Source organism: Ranitomeya variabilis, chromosome 1, assembly GCF_051348905.1.
Source record: "Ranitomeya variabilis isolate aRanVar5 chromosome 1, aRanVar5.hap1, whole genome shotgun sequence".
Taxonomy (NCBI): Eukaryota; Metazoa; Chordata; class Amphibia; order Anura; family Dendrobatidae; genus Ranitomeya; species Ranitomeya variabilis.
This window is the reverse complement of record NC_135232.1, coordinates 428,037,969-428,060,769: the sequence shown is the minus strand read 5'-3', so window position 1 is coordinate 428,060,769 and position 22,801 is coordinate 428,037,969. Positions and strand designations below refer to the sequence as shown.

The window sequence follows — 22,801 nt, the reverse complement described above, 5'->3', positions numbered from 1 at the left end:
TTTAGTGAATGGATCCCTCTTTGGTTTCATCTGAATCATGTCATTCAGAGATTTAGATGGAAACCACAAAGTAAGTGCTCAGCGTAGAGCGCCGATTAAATGTGATCCCAAACGTTATGTAAAATGCTCCCAATAAAATCTTCAACTCAATCCACAAAAAAAGCAAGTTCCCACTCAGGTCTGTGATATGTTAACGTAAATAAAGGAGGATTCCACATTTAGGTAGTACAAATGCTCTGGAAAAGCTAAATGGTTCCTCACCCTCTAAAAGAAATTCCACAAATTCTCTGCTCCAAAATCCAAATGCCCCCTCCCTTCTGAGCCCCAGTGTGCCTAAACCACATATAGCGTCCACATGTTTGGCATTTCTGAAGCTATGAGAGCCCGCCTAACTTATGGTTGCATGCGTCCTGAAACACAGGCTGGGCATAACATACTGGTGATTACACTATACTGGCCACTACAGCGTACTGGTCACTACCACGGCAGTTTGCAATTTTCACTTGGCAACATTCAATGCTGCTTGTTTCTGGAAAACCCCCATGGAGTAAAAATCTGCACTACACCTGTAGATAAATTTCCAAAGGGGTGTAATTAACAAAATGGGGTCAATTGAGTGAAGGATTTTGCTCAATTAGCAATTAGGGACTCTGTATATGGAGTCCTCAAACCATTCTAAGAAAATCTGCGCTTAGTCCCTCCCGAGTCTCTCCGTATGGCTAAGCAGTACTGCACTGCCACATATGGGGTATTAGCACATTCAGTAGAAATTTTGTGACATATTATGATGCAATTTTTACCCACTTCTTATGTGAAAATATAAAATCTGGAGCTAAAACAAAATTGTGGTGGTAAAAATGTAATTATTTTTTCTTCATTGTACAATGGTATAAAATTCTGTGACATACCCGTGGCGTCAATATGATCACTGCACCCCTAGATGAATTCATTGAGAGGTGTAGTTTGTAAAATGGGGTCACATATGGGGGGGGTTCTGCTGTTCTGGCACCTCAGGGGCTCTCCCAGTGGGTCATGGCACCTGCAAACCATAACAGTAAAATCTGCACTATAATATGGCGCTCCTTCCATTCGGAACTTTGCACTGTGCCTGAAAAGTATTTCCAAATTACATGCAGGGTATTGACACACTTAGAGAAAAATGGACCTCAGTTTGTTTCTCCTATTAGCCCTCAGAAAAATTAAAAACTTTTAAAATTAAAAATTGGTAAAATATATAATTACTTTTTGCTTCACCGCTCAATGGCCTAAAATTCTGTGAGGCACATGTGGTGTCAATATGATCACTGTACCCCGAGATTAATTCATTGAGAGGTGTAGTTTATAAAATGAGTTCACATATGGTTTCTGTTGGTCTGGCACATCAGGGGCTCTGTCAATGTGACATGGCACCCTCAAACCAGTCCAGCAAAATCTGAACTCCAATACTGCGCTTCTTCCCTTCTGAGCTTTGCACTGTGCCTCAAAAGTAGTATTCCCCCAAAAAGGGGATATCGGCGTACTCAGGACAAATTGCACAATAAATTGAATGGTGCAATTTCTCCTGTTACCCTTGTGGAAATAAAAAAATGGAGCTAATAAAAATATTTATGTAGTTTAAATGTGATTCTTTTATTTTCACGGCTCAAAGTTATAAACTTATGTGAAGCACCTGGGGGGTTCAATGTGCTCACCACACATTAAAATACATTTCTTGAGGGGTCTAGTTTATTGAGGGGGTGTTTCCACTGTTTAGGCACATCAAGGGCTCTCCAAACATGACGTATTCTTTAATTCTTCCAGTAAATTTTGCATTCAAAAAGTCAAAATGGCGCTCCTTCCCTTCAGAGCTCTTCTGTGTGCCCAAACAGTGTTTTCATGAGGTATCGGCATGCTGAGGAGAAATTGCACAACAAATTTTGGGGTCCACTTTTTCCTGTTACCCTTGTGAAAATAAAAAAAAATAGGGTCTAAAGTAAAAATATTGTGAAAAAAGTAAAATGTTCATTTTTTTCCTCACATTTCGAAAATTACGGTGAAGCACCTAAATGGGGTTTTGGGCACCTTGAAGGGTGCAGTTTTTAGAATGGTGTCACTTTTGGGTATTTTCTGTCATATAAACCCCTCAAAGTCACTACAAATGTGAGGTGGTCTCTGACAAAAATGGTTTTTAAATTTTGTTGGAAAAATTAGATATCACTATTCATCTTTTAACCGTTATAACTTTCTAAGAAAAAAAATGTTGTTTTAAAAATTGTGCTGATGTAAAGTAGACATGTGGGAAATGTTATTTGTGAACTATTTTATGTGACCATCTCTCTGAGTTAAGGGTACAACAATTCAAAGTTTGAAAATTGCAAAATCGTTTGTTTATTTGACAAGTTGACATTTTTATTGGTATCATTTTCGGGCACATGACATTTTTTGATTGCTTTCTATTCCGATTTTTGGTAGGCGGAATGTACAACAACCAGCAATTCAGGAATTGTTTTTTTAATGTCGTGTGTAGTGTTGAGCATTCCGATACTGCAAGTATCGGGTATCGGCCGATACTTGCTGTATCGGAATTTCCGATACCGAGATCCGATATTTTTGTGATATCGGGTATCGGTATCGAAACAACATTAATTTAAAAATGTGTAAAAGAAAGAATTAAAATAAAAAATATCGCTATACTCACCTGTCTGACGCAGCCTGGACCTCAGCGAAGGAACCGGCAGCGTTGTTTGTTTAAAATTTGCGCTTTTACTTGGTTACGTGAATTCCCGGCTTGTGATTGGTCAGGGCGGCCATGTTGCCGGGACGCGGACCAATCACAGCAAGCCGTGACGAAATTACGTCACGGCTTGCTGTGATTGGTCCGCGTCCCGGCAACATGGCCGCCATTAACCAATCACAAGCCGTGACGTCACGGGAGGCTGGACTTGCGCGTTTTTTAAAAAGCGCGCGTGTCCAGCCTCCCGTGACGTCACGGCTTGTGATTGGTTAATGGCGGCCATGTTGCCGGGACGCGGACCAATCACAGCAAGCCGTGACGTAATTTCGTCACGGCTTGCTGTGATTGGTCCGCGTCCCGGCAACATGGCCGCCCTGACCAATCATAAGCCGGGACGTCACTGGAGGCTGGACACGCGCGCTTTTTAAAAAACGCGCAAGTCCAGCCTCCCGTGACGTCACGGCTTGTGATTGGTTAATGGCGGCCATGTTGCCGGGACGCGGACCAATCACAGCAAGCCGTGACGTAATTTCGTCACGGCTTGCTGTGATTGGTCCGCATCCCGGCAACATGGCCGCCCTGACCAATCATAAGCCGGGACGTCACTGGAGGCTGGACACGCGCGCTTTTTAAAAAACGCGCAAGTCCAGCCTCCCGTGACGTCACGGCTTGTGATTGGTTAATGGCGGCCATGTTGCCGGGACGCGGACCAATCACAGCAAGCCGTGACGTAATTTCGTCACGGCTTGCTGTGATTGGTCCGCGTCCCGGCAACATGGCCGCCCTGACCAATCACAAGCCGGGACTTCACGTAACCAAGTAAAAGCGCGAATTTTAAACAAACAACGCTGCCGGTTCCCTCGCTGAGGTCCCGGCTGCGTCGGAGAGGTGAGTATAGCGATATTTTTTATTTTAATTCTTTCTTTTACACATTTATATGGTTCCCAGGGCCTGAAGGAGAGTTTCCTCTCCTTCAGACCCTGGGAACCATCAGGGATACCGTCCGATACATGAGTCCCATTGACTTGTATTGGTATCGGGTATCGGTATCGGATTGGATCCGATACTTTGCCGGTATCGGCCGATACTTTCCGATACCGATACTTTCAAGTATCGGACGGTATCGCTCAACACTAGTCGTGTGGTAAAATTTATGAGGCAGCTATTTTGTTCGGGTCGATACAATTACAATACCACATTTATATACTTTTTTTGTTTTGTCGCTTTTACAGAATAAAAACTATTTTATAGAAAAAATAAGAGCTATAACTTTATTGTTTTTCCGCTAATGGAGCTGTATGATAGCTTGTTTTTTTGTGGGACAATATGACATTTTCATCAGTACCATGTTTGTAGTTGTCTTTTTAATCGCGTTTTATTCCACTTTTTGTTCAGCATCAGCAGTATGATTAAAAAGCATTGTTTTTTACCTTGTTTCTTATTTTTATTTTTTTACAGCACTCACTAAAGGGGTTAACCACTGGGACAGTTTTGTAGGTCAGGTCATTTCAGATGCGGCGATAAATATTTATTTATGGGTACAATATATTTGTAATATATATATATATATATATATATATATATATATATATATATATATATATATATATATAATTTTTTTTTTTACAAATTTGTTTTCACTTTTTTTACTTTGTCACCCTACGGAACATTTTTTGCAGGATGATCCCTATGATATGCAAACTTGCTTCATCATGCTCTGAGCATGCTCAAGCAACTTTGCTAGCTCTGGTGACCCGGTGTTCATCAAGGTGACATCAGGTGACCATGGCAACAATCAGGACCCACGGGGTCTCCGATCCAGGGGCAGATGGGTTTTCTTCCCTCTGCCTGCTCCTCAAATGCTGCAATCGAGTTTGATCACAGCATTTAAGGGTTACTGTGCTGGGAGCCTTTTAGAGATCATTTAATTTTCAACTTGCTTAACTGCTAACAATAACACTAACTTTTACATGCCACTGTTATTTCTTCATTTTTAATGAGGGAGAAGAGGGGTGATTTAAATTTAAAAATTTATTTTTTTAGATTTTTTAATAACTTTTTTCTTACATGTTTTATTTTTTAGTCATCTTACGGAACTTGAATCTGTGATTGTCTGATCACTTCTACTATACACTGCAATAATAACTGCAATAATAATGTAATACAGGCTCGTCTTGTATTAATTATTCATCAGTGGCTGTTCAGACTGTAAATGCAGAATTCTGCATGATCTCTGACAGCACAGGACTGACATCCATATTCTCTTTAACAATCTGTTGTTTTATAGGAACAGGACACCATTTATCATCATAAATTTAAACATGGCTGCTCTGAAATATTGCATACAGTCATTCAACCTGTAAACTACTGATGTAAGCTGTTTTTTTTTCATAAGTTTCTTTTTTCAATTTTCAGTGGCCCCATATCCCAAGTATGGTCCAATGTTGAATAAAAGTGGACCCAACTACCTTCATATACACGTTAACACTGATTCTTATGGTGGAGATGGTCCCATTGTAACCACAACTGTATTATACAAACCTTCAAAAAAATCAACTGGATGGAGTAGCCTAAGTGGTAAGAAGATATTTAGCCAAACGTATTGTGCTGTTTTATATCAAATAATACATAATAAAGATAAAACATGAATTAACTAAATGCTCTTACGTAGATACTAGTTATGAGCGAGTATACTCGTTGTTCGGGTTTTCCCAAGCACGCTCGGGTGGTCTCCAAATATTTGTTAGTGCTCGGAGATTTAGTTTTTGTCGACCAAAGCTGCATGATTTACGGGTTCTGGACAGCTTGAATACATGTGGGGATTGCCTAGCAACCAGGCAACCCCCACATGTACTCAGGCTGGCTAGCAGCCGTAAATCATGCAGCTTCGGTCGACAAAAACTAAATCTCCGAGCACTAAAAATGCTTATTCAAGTCTATGGTTGTGCCCAAAAATTTGGATCCCATATAACTCAGTCTCCAATTTTTACGGATACATTGGTATTCTTAACACAGGACACTGTATTGTCAATTTTATTCACTGCTGATATAGAAAAACAAATGCTATACAGGTGGCATACAGACGGCATACAGAAGGAATAGAGATGGCATATAGCTGGCATATGGATGACAACAAAGTTGAAAAAGCATCCATTTTTTCTTAAACAGTCGTGTGGACTTAGCCTAAAAGAGTGTTTGGAGACATGACATCAAGGTTACCATAATAATTACCAATTGAGAGAAAAATAAAACATTATCATTTACTATTGCATAATTAATTTTCAGTTCCTGTGACTTACAAAATTGTGAAACTCGAAAATTTGGAACCAAAGACAGAATATAAGGTTTGTGTTCAGTTGGGACGCAAAGGAGATGGAGGAGTGGGACATCCAGGTCCAGAAAGTGTCTTTACCACAGAGGCATTTGGTAATGTACTAGTAATTGGCAAGATGGTTGGTCTAATTTAATATGAAATTGCACTAATTAATAAAAAATATGAATATTGCTGCGTTTGTACCGTCGCTATTTAACCATAGCGTCTCATTAATCCAGTGTCTTTTTGTTGCATTGTATGAGTGCATTATTATTACAGCCCACAGGAACCTCCCACCATTCAAGGTTCATTTTTCATGCACTGCCATCAGATGACTGTAACTTTTCAGCATGGGCATTTTTTTTCTATTTTCAAACTTTCTAGTCTAATACCTTCTAAGGGCATGTGCACATGGCATCTTTAAGATGCCGATGTATCTGCTAAGTCTTAAGCATTTTCAGGAAAAAGTTGGTGGTCTGCCATGAAGTTGTGTCAGAACCCTGAAGTGGTTAAAAGAAGTAACAAAAGACTGAACAGGGGCACAGCAATGTAATTTTTACATTTTTGAGGCGGCTTTGCAGTGATTTTTCAGGTGGATTCCAGCCGAAGTCCAGCTGAAAAAGACATCATGTGCACATACCCTAACAGAAGTACATCGTTAGTCATGGTGACATAGGTCTAGTATAGGAAATCTGTTTTCTCACTCCATTACCTGATTGATGAGAATTTGGTCTTTCCTGGTATCCAAGGGATAATGTTTCTCCTTGCAGAGAGTAGTAATCCTGAATAGGTGGTACTAGAGTTCTAGTCCTCTTCTTCTCTGAAGAGACAATTTGCATATTTAATTTCCCAGAGGAGCATTGCAAGGCATAAAAGTCTCAGGCTTGAGATGTCACTCTCCACAAGGAGAAATGGTACCCCTTGGATAACGGACCGACGCCTCTCATCCAGCCAAACCAGATCAGACACTTTGCACTGATGAGGGGCAGTACCCCCAAACACAGTGTCTATAAATTTAGATTCTGGTTTGCATTTTATCCTAAGTCATGTGGCACGGCTCATCGGCATTGACTTTTAGGATTGCTACTTACAATAGGTGGCACTAGAATTCTAGTTCTCTTCCTCTCTGAAGAGACAATTTGCGTTGTTATTAGGTAAGTAGACATTATTTGTCATCTTTTTTTATGCAGGGCTTTATCTAGAATAACACTTTAATCTCCTTAAAATTGATGGATAAGGTATGATTGTCAGATGAACAGACTCTTATAATGTTAAAAATCTCAATTGCAACTAAGTAGAAATAAAACAGGAATATACTGTTATAGCTTAGTGATAACAATGTTAACTATTGCCTATTGCCTGACATTTTCTAGGTCTTCCTCCCCCTAAAGTGATCACTTTGACACCTAGCAGTCAGACATCTCTTAACTTGACTTGGTTGGCAAATGAAGAATATTCCGAGGAAGAACATGTGTATGAAGCAGAGTGCTGCAGTACAAATGCTTTAGAAAGAGCTATTTACAAAACAACCCCAGGAAATTGTACCGGATGTATGATAGATAACCTCAAGCCAAAGACATTATACCAGTGCAAAGTAAGAGTGAATACCAAGTCACAGGGAGAATGGAGTCAACCAATGTTTGCATGGACATACAGTGATCGTAAGTACAAATGTCTGGGGAACTCATCATTACATTCGGAGCAGAATATTTTGAAGCTTGAGATGAACCTTTTTTTTTGGTAATCAGGATTATTTCAACAAATCTCTTTATCAGTATGCTAGACTTCTGGTTACAAAGGCACCGATTCATAAATTGCGATTTGTTTCAAGTCACTTTCCTTTTTGTCTCGTGGAATTAGATGCCGGTTTTGTGTCAAATTTTTCAAAATAGCGCAAACTTTGCGCAAAGTCAAAAATGGCCTTTTTTCTGTCTTGAACTGCTTTTGCAACCTTTAGCGCAAAAAAGTCACACCTTTAGTGCAAAAAAGTCACACTTTTTGCAAAATGTTGCAAAAATTGTGCAAAAAAACTGATGCACTAAAAACACACACGGAGGGGGAAACTAGCGTGGATATGCACCAAATGTTCAAAGTTGCACATTTAGGCTGGGTGCACACGTTGCTGATTTTTTGCATTTTTTTCACGATAAAAACGCTATAAAACCACAAAAAAGCATACAATATGCATCCCATCATTTAGAATGAATTCCGCAATTTTTGTGCACATGATGCGTTTTTTTTCAGCGAAAAAAACGCATCGCGGTAAAAAACGCAGCATGTTCATTAATTTTGCATTTTTCTGTGGATTTCCCACTATAAAATGCATTGGGAAATGTCCGGAAAAAAAGCAGCAAAAACGTGGCAAAAACGCATGCAGATTTCTTGCAGAAAATTTCAGGTTTTTCTCAGGAATTTTCTGCAAGAAATCCTGAGCGTGTGCACATAGCCTAAGAATCAGCTGAAAAAATCTGGAATCGTTAAACTGACCCACAAAGGAAAAAACAAAACAGGTGAGCATAGACAGTTAGGAAAATAAGTATTTGAAACACTACCTATTTTGCAAGTTTTCCTACCTACAAAGAATGGAGAGGTCTGTAATTTTTATCGTAGGTATACTTCACCTGTGAGACACAGAATCTAAAAGTAAAATCTGGAAATCACATTGTTTGATTTTTACATAATTAAACTGCATTTTATTGCATGAAATAAATACAAGTGCTTCTCACTAAATTAGAATATCATCAAAATATTAATTTATTTAAGTTTTTCAATAAAAAGTGAAACTCATATACTATATAGATTCATTACAAACAGTGATCTATTTCAAGTGTTTATTTATGTTAATGTTGATGATTATGGCTTACAGCCAATGAAAACCCAAAAGTCATTATCTCAGTAAATTATAATAATTATCAAAAAAACACCTGCAAAGGCTTCCTAAGCATTTAAAAAGGGCCCTTAGTCTGTTTCAGTAGGCTCCACAATCATGGGGAAGACTGTTGACTTGACAGATTTCCAGAAGGCAGTCAGTGACACACTCCACAAGGAGGGTAAGCCACAAAAGGTCATTGCTAAAGAAGCTGGCTGCTCACAAAGTGCTGTATCCAAGCATATTAATGGAAAATTGAGTGGAAGAAAAAGCGTGGTAGAAAATGGTGCACAAGCAACTGGGATAACTGCAGACTTGAAAGGATTGTTAAGAAAAGACCATTCAAAAATTTGGTGGAGATTCACAAGGAGTGGACTGCTGCTGGAGTCATTGCTTCAGGAGCCACCACACACAGATGTATCCAGGGCTAAAAGTGTCGCATTCCTTGTGTCAAGCCACTCATGACCAATAGACAACGCCAAAAGCATTTTACCTGGGCCAAGGAGAAAAAGAATTGTACTGTTGCTCAGTGGTCCAAGGTGTTGTTTTCATATGAAAGTAAATTTTGCATTTCATTTGGAAATCAAGGACCCAGAGTCTGGAGGAAGAGTGGAGAGGCACACAATCCAAGCTGCTTGAGGTCTAGTATGAAGTTTCCACAATCAGTGATGCTTCGGGGAGCCATGTCATCTGCTGGTGTAGGTCAACTGTGTTTTATCAAGACGAAAGTCAGTGCAGCCATCTACCAGGAAATTTTAGAGCACTTCATGCTTACCCTGCTGACAAGCTTTTAGGAGATGGAAATTTCATTCTTCAGCAGGTCTTGGCACCTGTCCATACTGCAAAAAGTACCAATACCTTGTTTAAAAACAAAAGTATCACTGTGCTTTATTGGCCAGCAAACTCGCCTGACCTTACCCCATAGAGAATCTATGGGGTACTGTCAAGAGGGAGATGAGAGACACCAGACCTAACAATGAAGATGAGCTGAATGCTGCTATCAAAGCAACCTGGGCTTCCATAACACATCAGCAGTGTCAAAGGCTGATCATCTCCATGCCACGCTGCATTGATGCAGTAATTGATGCAAAAGAAGCCCCGACCAAGTATTGAGTGCATTTACTGAACATACATTTCAGTAGGCCAACATTTCAGATTTTAAAATCACTTTTCAACCTGGTGTCATAAAGTATTCTAATTTACTGAGATAATGACTTCTGGGTTTTCATTAGCTGTAAGCCATAATCATCAAAATTAACAGAAATAAACACTTGAAATAGATCACTCTCTTTGTAATGACTCTATATACTATATGAGTTTCACTTTTTGGATTGAAGAACTGAAATAAATTTACTTTTTGATGATATTCTAATTTAGTGAGAAGCACTTGTATTTGATCACCTACCAACCAGCAAGAATTCTGGCTCGACAAACCTGTCAGTTTTTCTTTAAGAAGCTCTCCTACTTTGCACTAATTACCTGTATTAATAGCAGCTGTTTGAACTCGTTACCTGTATAAAAATTGTCTGGCCACGCGCTCAATCAATCATACTCCAACCTCTCCACCATGGCTAGACCAAAGAGCTGTCTAAGGACACCAGAGATAAAATTGTAGACCTGCACAAGGCTGTGATGGGCTACAGGAGAATAGGCAAGCAACTTGGTGAGCAGGTAACAAATGTAGGCACAATTATTAGAAAAGGAAAGAAACGCAAGATGACTGTCATCTTCCTTGGTCTGGGGCTCAATGCAAGATCTTGCCTCATGGAATAAGGATGATTCTGAGAAAGGTCAGGAAACAGTCCAGAATTTCATGGGAGGACCTGGTCAATGACCTGAAGAGAGCTGAGACCACAGTCTCAAACATTACTGTTAGTTACACATTATGCCGTCATGGATCAAAATCCTGCAGGGCTATCAAGGTTCCACCTGCTCATGCCAGCACATGTCCTGGCCCATTTGAAGTTCGCCAATGACCATCTGGATGATCTCGAGGCGGCATGGGAGAAGATCATGTAGTCAGATGAGACTAAAATATAACTTTTTCGTATCAACCCCACTCACCGTGTTTGTAGGAAGAAGAAGGATGAGTACAACCCCAACAATACCATCCCACTCGTGAAGCATGGTGGGGGAAACATCATACTTTGAGGTTGCTTTTCTGCAAACGGGACTGGACGACTGCACCAAATTAAAGAGAGGATGGATGAGGTCAAGTATCGTGCGATTTTGGCCAACAACCTCCTTCCCTCAGTAAGAGCATTGAAGATGGATCTTCCAGCATAATCCGAAAAACACATCCAGGGTAACAACGGAGTGGCTCCAGAAGAAGGATTACAAGGTCCTTCAGTGAAAAGGTCCTAGCCAGTCTCCCAATAGAAAAACTTTAGACGGAGCTGGAACTCAATATTGCCTAGCGACAGTCCCGAAACCTGAAAGATCTGGAGATCTACAGTGTTTGCCTCCTTTCTGATTTCCTATTCTTTTGCATGTTTGTCAAACATAAATGTTTTAGATCACCAAACAAGTTTAAATATTAGACAAAGATAACACATGTACACACAAAATGCAGTTTTTAAATTAAGGTCTTTATTATTAATAAGGTAAAAATAATTCCAAACCTACAGGGCCCTGTGTGAAAAAGTGATTGCCCCCCGTCCCCTGAAAACATAAATTAATTTGGTTTATCTTACCTTTGTGAAACTAAGTTCAAATTCCCTAACCACACCCAGGCCTTATCATTGCCACACCTGTTCAAGAAATCACTTAAATGGGACCTGCCTGTGAAGTAGACCAAAAGATCCTCAAAAGCTATACATCATGCTGTGATCTAAATAAATTCTGGAACAAATGAAAAAAAAGTAATTGAAAACTAGTAGTCTGGAAAAGGTAATAAAGACATTTATAAAGCACTAGATTGTGGCCCGATTCTAACGCATCGGGTATTCTAGAATATGCATGTCCCCGTAGTATATGGACAATGATGATTCCAGAATTCGCGGCAGACTGTGCCCGTCGCTGATTGGTCGAGGCAACCTTTATGACATCATCGTCGCCATGGCAACCATTATGACATCTACATCGATACTGTGCCCGTCGTTGATTGGTCGAGGCCCGGCGGCCTCGACCAATCAGAGACGCGGGATTTCCAGGACAGACAGACAGACAGAAAAACCCTTAGACAATTATATTTATAGATTGTGACTCTAGCAAATCACAGTGAGAGCTATTATCCACAAATGGCAAAAAACATGAAACAGTGGTGAACCTTCCCAGGAGTGTGTGGCAGACCAAATTACCCCACGAGCGCAGCAATGACTCATCCAAGAGATCACAAAAGAACCCACAACAACATCCAAAGAACTGCAGGCCTCACTTGCCTCAGTTAAGGTCAGTATACTTGACTCCACCATAAGAAAGAGACTGTGCAAAAATGGCCTGCATGGCAGAGTTCCAAGACAAAAAAACACTGCTGGGCAATAAGAACATAAAGGCTTGTCTCAGTTTTGCCAGAAAACATTTTAATGATCCCCAAGACTTTTGGGAGAATATTTTATGGACTGAAGAGACAAAAGTTGAACTTTTTGGAAGATGTTTGTCACATTACAGCTGGTATAGAAATAGCACAGTATTTCAGAAAAGGAACATCATACCAACAGTAAAATATGGTGGTGGTGGTGGTGGTGTGATGGTCTAGGGCTGTTTTGCTGCTTCTGGACCTGGAAGACTTGCTGTAGTAAATGGGATCATGAATTCTGCTGTTTACAAAAAAATCCAAAGGAGAATGTCCGGCTATCTGTTCATGACCTCAATTAAAGAGCGCTTGGGTTATGCAGCAGCAAGTCCACCTCTGAACGGTTTAAGAAAAACAAAATTAAGACTTTAGAGTGGCCTAGTCAAAGTCCTGACCTTAATCAGATTGAGATGTTGTGGCATGACCATAAACAGGCGGTAGATGCTCGAATACCCTCCAATGTGGCTGAATTACAACAATTCTGCAAAGATGAGTCGGCCAAAATCCTCCAGTGCACTATAAGGCCATGTTCACACGCTGCGGGTTCCTCTGCGGGTTAATCCCGCAGCGGAATTGAAAATCTGCAGGGCAAAACCGCTGTGGTTATCCCTGCAGATTTATCGCGGTTTGTTCCGCGGTTTCCGCTGCGGGATTACTGCTGTACTATTGATGCTGCATATGCAGCAATATGCAGCATCAATAGTAATGTAAAAAATAATAAAAATTGGCTATACTCACCCTCTGACGTCGCGATCTCCCCGGCGCTGCAAGCGGCTGTGCCGACAAGGACCTTCGTGACGTCACGGTCATGTGACCGCGGCGTCATCACGGTCATGTGACCGCGACGTCACCACAGGTCCTGTTCGGCACAGCAACTGAGACCGGACGGCCGCGGGCAGCGCTGAGAGGTGAGTATAGCTTCATTTTTTATTTTAATTCTTTTTTTTACACTATTTTATGGTTCCCAGGGCCTGGAGGAGAGTCTCCTCTCCTCCACCCCGGGTACCACCCGCACATTATCCGCTTACTTCCCGCAACGTGGGCACAGCCCCATGCGGGAAGTAAGCGGTTCAATGCATTCCTATGGGTGCAGAATCGCAGCGATTCTGCACAAAGAAGTGACATGCTGCGGGTTGTAAACCGCTGCGTTTCTGCGCGGTTTTTCCCGCAGCATGTGCACTGCGGTTTGCGGTTTCCATAGGGTTTACATGTTAATGTAAACGCTATGGAAACTGCTGCGGACCCGCAGCATTAAAATCGCGGCGGTTCCGCGGTAAAAACCGCAGCGTGTGAACATGGCCTAAAAGACTCATTGCCAGTTATCGTAAATGTTTGATTGCAGTTGTTGCTGCTAAGGATGGCCCAACCAGTTATTAGGTTTAGGGGGCAATCCATTTTTCACACAGGGCCCTGTAGGTTTAGATTTCTTTTTCCCTTAATAATAAATTAATTTAAAAACTGTATTTTGTGCTTACTTTTGTAATCTTTGTCTAATATTTAAATTTGTTTGGTGATCTGAAACATTTAAATGTGACAAACATGCAAAAGAAAAGGAAATCGGGAAGGGGCAAACACTTTTTCACATAACTGTGAAAAATCCCTGCAATGTGTGCTATCTTGGTCAAGAACTACTTGAAACGTGTGACCTCAGTAGGTTTCTGTACCAAATATTAAGTTCTGCTTTTCTATTGTATCAAATACCTATTTCATTCAATAAAATGCAATTTAATTATGTCAAAATCATACAATGTGATTTTAATTTTTTTCTGTTTAGATTCTGTCTCTCACAGTTGAAGTGTACCTACGATAAAAATTACAGACTTTTCCATTCTTTGTAGGTGGGAAAACTTGCAAAATCGGCATTGTATGAAATACTTATTTTCCCCACTGTATAGGCACGATTGCCTTTGCACCTGTTATTTCTTTAGTTTTGTGCCTTTTTTGTTTGTTTGACCCAAATTCACTATTTAATTTGTGCCTTTTTTTAAGTCTATATTATGTGTGCCCGTCTGTTTTTTATTTTATTTTCTGCTTTGTGGGGGGAGTCTAGCGATTCCTGATGTTTTGATTCATCAATTGCAACTTTTTAAAAAGTCAAAAAATTTGGTGCAATTTCACTTCAATATCCACTGTGGTGTATTTTTGAATACGCCGGTATTTTGGTGCATTTTTTGCTATTTTTTGTGCCAAATTGTGACTTTTGGCACCAAAAGTCGCAAAAGTAGTTCAAAACAGGAAAAAGCCCTTTTTTGACTTTGCGCCAAATTCATGAATCGAGTGCGCCAGTTTGCTGAATTTGGCACCAAAAACAGCAACTAATACCACGGGACAAAAAAAGGAAAGGACCACACAAATGTTGAATTGTGACCGTAGACTTAAAAAAGGCAGAAATAGAATAATGAAGAATTGGGTGCAAACAAATAAGAGTGTAAAACACACAAAACTAGACAGAAAACAGGCGCAAAGGGAATGATGAATTTTGCCTGTGTTATAGTTTGTAATGACTTTTCACCCGATTATATTTACAGACGTTTCACCACCGCCCACACATATCAATGTGCTTAACATCACGGATTCATCAGCGATTGTCACCTGGACCGTTGAGAAGGGACACTCAATTTCAACTGTTATCATCCGATATAAGATATTTGGAGACACAGAATACAATCATGACATAAAAATTAGAAATATTACCATCACTCAATATCAGCTGAAGGGTCTTGAAGCTGACTCCCCATACCTGATTGAGCTATGCACAGAGAATAATATTGGACAAAGCCTTCACAATCCTGTTCGAGAATTAAAAACCCGCAAGGAAGCTAAAGGTAAGTTACCATATTAAAGGGGTTCGCCAATACTGGACCACTTCCTGCCCCCATAAAAAATAAAAATCATCTGTAGTCATCTTCCCACAGAGGTGCCATTCCAGTAATATAGGTATTATTATTACTGACTGGTCATGTGACATTGTTGTGTCACGTGACCACTGCAGCTACCGCTTAAGTGAGGATGTGGCAATGTTTTACTTGTTTTTTTATTGCATTATTTTAGGATGACGTGGTGATTGAAAAAAGGACAATTATCTCATTGAGAATATTTTTTCTCATTATGGCATTTAATGTATTGGTCAATTCATTTTATATTTTAACAGAACAGACTTTTATTGTTGTTGCAATACCAAAAATATTTAGCTTTTGTAGATTTAAAAAAAAAAAAACTTTTGCAAACTTTTTTCTTAACTTTTAGTTTCATTTTTTAGTCCCTTTAGGGAACTTGAATCTGCGATTGCCCGATATGCTATATGTTTTGCAATCTCCTATATCACAGGAGTACAAGACAATATTTATCACAATATTTTTGGAAGCAACGATACCAAATGCTTATTTTTTTAAACTTTTTGTAAAAGCTGTATTGTCACTGATCTCTATAAAGATGGCCTTATACTCAGTTTTCTTCTATCTTTTTGTCTTTCAGGGTCCTATGAATCTAAAGACAGTAATATGCTCCTCATTGCCATATTAGGCTCAGCTGGCATGACCTGTCTAACCATTTTACTGGCATTTCTTATTATGCTGCAACTAAAACGTGCCAATTTCCAACATAGAATGGCTCAAGCCTTCCAGAACGGAGTGGTAGGTTTTTGTAATGTTTTTATTGTTAATATATTAATACTACCGTATATGTGTTGTCATAAATGTTTGGTATATTTTGAGGCCCTCACAAAGCTATTCGATTCTCCTGTCACGTACCGTTGAATTTCACTTTCCTAGAATTTTCCTCTGTGAAGAATAGCCCGGTGCACTGAGCCGAAACAATATTTTTAGGTTCATTTAGCAGGAATAGATAAAGGGAATCTGTCACCAGGATTTTGCTACTCCATTTCAGAGCAGTATGATGTAGGGGCAAAATGTACAATGGAAAAAAGTTTACACACCCCTGTTAAAATGCTAAGTTTTTGTAGGAAAAAATCATATCAAGAAGAAACATTTCAGAACTTTTTCCACCTATATTGTGACCTATAATGTGTACAATATATGGTATTGAAAAACAAATTGAAATCTTTACAGGTGGAAAATAAAAAATAAAGAACTCATAAAAAACTTATTACTAATACTAATACTTTATTGATGTACCTTTGAATTTAAGAGAACATCCAGTCTTTTTAGGTAGGAGTCTATTAGCATGACACAGCTAAATAGACAATCTTTGCTCACTCTTACTAGCGGTATTGCGCTAATTGTGCCAGATAGCGAGGTCTTCTGCTGTGTACAGTGGAGCGCCCTAGCAGGGCAGTGGGGTATTTGGTACCGGGTCCGGTCTTAAAGGGGATGTCACGGTGGCTGCGACCCAGTCCGTGGCCTGGGCGTCCAATTAAAGGGGAATGGTCTTTAAAGGGATATTGTAAATTAGTCTGTCATGACGCCACCTGTGGTGTTCGGTCAATAGTGGGACTGACGCTGATTTAAAGGGGTCCTCTGGGGGATGTTATTGCTGCAAAGATGGTAACGCTTCCCACAGGTGAAGCGGGGTCCCCAGGGGTCCCATAGTGTATGGCGATGATGGTGAATGCCGGGCAATGAGTGAAGGACACAAGTTGTAAAGTCTTTACCCGGTTTACTGTAGTTGGCAGGCCACAGTCCAGGGTACCAGGCACGGATGGTGATGTGGCCTGGCAGGCTCAGAGGCAATGGGAGAATCCCTTTTCCAACTAGCGCCGTTCTATGTGAGGTCCCTGCTGCCTGAAGCTTACTGGCAAAGTCCTCTTTTCCCCTGTACTGGGACAGGTACCTGCATGACGGGCAGCTTGAGCCTTTTTATAGGGACTCTATCATGCCCCGGGCTCATCAGGTGCTGCTGCATCTCAAGTGTGGTGCGGGTTGTTCACTTAAAGTTCTGAGCCCTCCGGTTTTGCCAAGTGTCCCACAGTTCCACTATAGCCTCGGGCTCCCGGTACCCGGTACTGTGCTTCGGCTCTGAAGGTGCCCGGTCACAGTTCCCCCTCTGAGCTCTGTTCCTCTCCTGCGCTCCTTTCCTCAATGCTCCACTGCATGCAACAACCATTCAGGTTCTCCTCTTCCCAGAGGCTGCAGCTCCAATGTGACTGCTAGGCCTCTCTGTCTGTTCCAGACATCCTTCTCACTCAGTGTCTCTCTCAGGCTGGTTAACTCCTCCTCCAGGCCAGGATACTTAAAGCTGAGGGAAGCTCCCCTGAATCCGGGTCCTGAGCTCCCCCTCCTGGCCTGGATTCAGAATGTGTTGCATGTGTGTGCTTAACTGGTAAAGAGAATCCTCCTTGCTCCATTCATGACATCACCCCCGCAACATCAAGAAACGCAACATCACTGCAACAACCAGTTACCTGGGTTGTTGCAACAGCGCCCTTCTCAGGTCACTCACAAATTTTCAATTGAATTCAGAATTCAGGACTTGCCTCTGGGTTGACCATTCCAAAACTATGATCTGCTTCTCGCGAAACCAATCAGTGGAGGGGGTGGGGTTATAGACAACTCATGAATATGTAGGACTACAAGGCAACAGGTTCACTTGCTCTCTAGTGATAATCCCCTGCTGAAAAAACAGTGATTTTATCAAAACTACACTATGCCGCCCATTAAGTGATACATCACTGGCATCTGTGTCTCTGTCTCTGCATTAAGATTAGGTAGAAAAAATCTGGTGACCGAGTCGATTTAAATATAATCAGAAATTATTGCAGTAGAGACGAATAAGCAAATTATATATAATCAAGCAAAATGCCAATAGCCTGACACCTGCAAATCCAGCTTGGATTTTCTGGAATATTGAGCAACCATTTGAAGATATCAAATGATAAAAAATATATATAATTAAGAACTTTAACATACTATCCAAAGATTTACAATTATCAGATGCCGAACATCAAATGGGGTTCTCCGTTGCTGCTGTTTGAGGTCGAAACTGAAATACACCCGCTACCCAATTGTGTAAAAAGTGTATCTAAAGTGAACATGTCAGCTGATACGTGCCGCCCAAACCGTGACCAGCATATATCAGCTCCTGACTGTGCGATCACAGCCATGTATGTACGCTGCGGCATTTCAGAGATAAACATACTTTTAATCACCACTGGGGACCCAGCCGTGCTATTGACTAGTCATACAGGCGGGTCTCTGACGACGTCTCCCAACCCGCTGACAATGACTCACAAGTCTCAGCCTATATGTGCTTGCAGGCAGAGTCTTGTCAGTCAGTGTCAGCAGATGGGGAAAAGTGAATGATTAAAAGTATGTTTTGCTCTGAAATGCCGCAGCGTTTCAGGGTAAAACATACATGGCTGTGATCGCACAGTCAAGAGCTGATACATGCTGGTCACGGTTTGGGCGGCATGTATCAGCTCACAGGTTCCCTTTAAATTCTTAATACAATGTTCACTCATTCTAAGCCGCTTAGGTACTCTGAACTATTATTATTTCACATATCAGTTTTTATTGATTGTAGTGCTCTCTTCTTGTTAGTGCAGTACATTGGTTGTGTATACAGAACAAAATGTCACCGGTCTCATCAGCATTACTTTATTTATTCAGAGAGAAGAACCAGTTGTGCAGTTTAATGCTGGAACGCTCAACCATTTAAGAAAGGCTAAAAACAGCCCAGAGCCCGTGGAGTACCCAGTTTTGGAATGGAATGATATAAAATTTCAGGATGTTATTGGTGAAGGGAATTTTGGGCAAGTCCTTAAGGCTCGTATTAAAAAGGATGGTCTACGTATGGATGCGGCTATTAAAAGAATGAAAGGTATATCTGACTGAAATTCTATAAGTGAAAATCCACAATATTATAGCTGAAAAGTATAAAATCATTAAATAATGAAACAATTTCTTCCAGAAAATTACTGCAATTACACATGTTTTGTTATACACATGTTCATTTCCTTTGTGTGTATTGGAACAACACAAAAAAAAAACAGAGAAAATAAGGCAAATTGGACATAATTTCACACAAAACCCCAATCAATAATGGGCCAGACAAAATTGTACGCATCTTTCTAAAATTGTGGGTAAACTTTGCTTGAAGCATGTGATGCTCGTTCACCTGTGGCAAGTAACAGGTGTGGGCAATATGAAAATCACATAGTGTAGAAAAATAAACTAACCAGCTCTCCCAGCCTCCTGGCGTGCTGAAGCATGGAACTCAAGGGGCCAGTTGCGATGGAATATTTAAAAAGAAGGAGGTTCCAGCTTCTTTAATATAAAAACATTTATCAGAGCCCTGATAAAGAATACAGGTTGTGCATGCAAAATAAGTTGCTATGTGTATTCTGATTATGGAACCTAAGAATTCAGATTTTGTTACTATTCACACCTATAGGACATTTAGGCAAAGGGATACATAAGCAAAGCAAAGCATATATATAAAAAAGCTGCACAAGACAAAAAAAAAACACCCACAGTGGTGTATTACTAATGAGAATAAAATGAAAAAACGTCTGCGCTATGTAGTGTGAACATGTGTGGTAATTAGTCCTATAAGATACCATCCACACTAATCCCCATCAATAGTGCAAATGCCTGCTTGATAAATAGAATTGCTAGTCGCAAATAGCAATAAAAAAAGGACATATTTAAAACAACAAGCACATACACCATGCAATAAAACTACCCTGTGATGAAGGAGACAGCAGTATCTCCGTAACGCGTAAGAGAAAGTACGACCCTTTGGGACTCCGTACTTGAGCAATGAGTGACGTCACACGCCGACTGCTCCTACACATGGCACGAACCACATCTGGTGGGTCACCGGTCGGGACTCCCTGCTTTGAGGTGTGCTGCAATGAACTTTTGAGACTTCTTTCCACCAACTCATGCAAGTATGTTCTCTATACCAGTGGAAATGTGGATGTAAGGCCGGGTTCACATTTGCGTTTCTGTGTGCATGCATCATGCGTACATATCTTTAACATGGTGTACGCAGGGACATGCATTTGCATGCCTTAGCATGTGGATGCGTCATTTTGCAGTGTGCAGCGTTGTCCGGTGAACGCAACATGTTGCATTTTTTGAGGTGTCAAATATTGCGCAATCATGCACATGCGGATGATTGCGGATGAGTGCATCAAAAAACGCATTACTGTCTATGGGAATGCATTAGTACGCAAGGATTCGATACGTATGCATACTTTAGACTGCGCATGTCCAGGAAATGATGTCACCACCTCCACCATGCACATAAAAACCACAAACGCATGCCAAAACGCATATGAATGCATGCACACGCAGCGTTTTTTTGCGTCATGCGTAAGATGATGCAGAGGCGTATGCATGCGTTTTGGCATGTGTTTGCGCATGCAGATGATACGCTGCGCACAGAAACACTAATGTGAACCTAGCCTAAGGATACGTCTCCACGGTCCGTTTCGCCGGCGGGATCGCCGCAGCGGCGAAGCCGCTCGGCGCTAAGCCCCGCCCCCTTTCTGGGACGCGATGGTGCCGGATGTGTACAGTACACATCCGGGATCATCGCACCCCTCGCCATAGGGCCCTGTGATATGCCTTGCGGGGACGCTGCGTCCCCGCAAGGTGTACGGACATGCTGCGTTCTGAAAAGACGCGCAGCATGTCCGGAGTCGCAGGGCCGCCGCGTGCGGGTTTCCACGCATAGTGGAGACGGGATTTCATAAAATCCCCTCCACTATGCTGGAACATCTGGACGCTGCTTGTTTGACGCTGCGGCGTCAAACAAGCAGCGTTTACGTACCGTGGAAACATACCCTAAGGTATTAACCACAAGGATACCTATTTGTGTTACAAGTTTAACACCGTGCTTCATTATTTGCAAGCATCAATGTAAAGCCGCTGACACATGACTTTTATAGTCCTTGCTGCATAGAACTGACACAAGATGCTACTTTATTTTGTTGCTCTGTAGCTAAGGTAACACGAAGATCGAAACTGTGGACGAATATTGAACTGTGTCCGCCAACTGTGGCTAATAACTATTAAAGAATTGTCCATATAAAGGGATAAACGAAAGTCAACAAAAATTATTATATGGACAACTCCATTAACCATTGGTCTTAGAAATAACGAACTGTGCTGCCAACCGTGGTATTCGCTTTGTCAACTACGGCTATTGGATAACGAATTTTCATTGCATGGTGTATGATGTTTAACTATATATGCTTGTTTTGAATATATCCTTTTTTTATTGCAATTTGCTATGCGTGACTCACAATTCTATTTATCAAGCAAGCATTTGCACAATTGATGGGGATTAATTTGGATAGCATCTTATAGGACTAAATACCGCACATGTTCACACTATATAGCACAGAGAAGGGTTTTTCATTTTAATTTTAATCTGATTATGGAATCCTTTTAAATTTCAAATAAACTTTTCTATATTGAAGAAGCTGGAACCTCCTTTTTTCAATATGAAAATCACACCTGAAACCAGATATAAAGAGAAGCTAACTTAATCTTTGCATTGTGTGTCTGGGTGTGCCACACTAAGCATGTAAAACTGAAAGCGGAGAAGAAAACTGTCTGAGGATCTCAGAACCAAAATCGTTGAACAATCTTAAGGTTACAAGTCCATCTCCAGATATCTTGATGTTCCTTTGACCATGGTGTGCAACATAATAAAGAATTTTACAACCCATGGCATTACAGCTAATCTCCCTGGATGTGGACGGTTGAGAAAAAGTGAAAGGTTGCAAAGCAGGATAGTCCAGATAAGCAGCCCCTATCACATTCTAAAGAAATTCAAGCTGCCCTGCAGGCTCAGGGGCATCATTGTCAGTGTGAACTATCCAAACAAACAGAGGCACTCCTTGTACAACTATCCCTTGACATTTAAGTGAAATGAATGGCTAAGGCAGGAGAGCCAGGAAGACCCCACTGCTGCCACAAAAAAAACATAAAAAAGCTACACTGCATTTTGCAAAAATGTATGCGAATAAGCCAAAATCCTTCTGGGAAAGCATCTTGTGGACACATGAGACCAAGATAGAGCTTTATGGTAAAGGACATCATTCTACTATTTGCTGAAAATGGAATGAAGTCTACAAAGAAAAGAGTACCTACAGTGAAATACTGTGGAAGTTCAAAGATGTTTTGGGGTTGTTTTGCTGCCTGTGGCACTAAGTGCTTTGACTGTGTGCAAGGCATCATGAAATCTGAAGATTTTGGGTTGCAATATAGTGCCCAGTGTCAGAAAGCTCAGTTTGTGTCCTAGGTCATGAATCTTCCAGCAGGACAATGACCCCAAACATACGTCAAGAAGCACCCAGAAATGGATGGAAACAAAGTGCTGTAGAGTTCTGAAGTGGCTGGAAATGAGTCCAGATCTGAGTTGCATTAAACACCTGTGGAGAGATATTAAAATTTAAAAATTGCTGTTGGGAGAAGGCACCCT

At 40.8% G+C, this 22,801-nt stretch overlaps 1 protein-coding gene across 1 annotated transcript in view; it reads left to right on the top strand.

The window, feature by feature from the left end:
• Nucleotides 1–22,801, top strand: part of TEK (TEK receptor tyrosine kinase) — a 244,804-nt gene that overhangs the window by 165,284 nt on the left and 56,719 nt on the right. The window contains exons 10-15 of the mRNA XM_077249274.1: nt 5,129–5,290; nt 5,999–6,139; nt 7,400–7,687; nt 14,938–15,234; nt 15,884–16,041; nt 18,973–19,183. Of these exons, the coding sequence (XP_077105389.1) occupies nt 5,129–5,290; nt 5,999–6,139; nt 7,400–7,687; nt 14,938–15,234; nt 15,884–16,041; nt 18,973–19,183 (1,257 nt within the window). The remainder of the gene's footprint in view (nt 1–5,128; nt 5,291–5,998; nt 6,140–7,399; nt 7,688–14,937; nt 15,235–15,883; nt 16,042–18,972; nt 19,184–22,801) is intronic.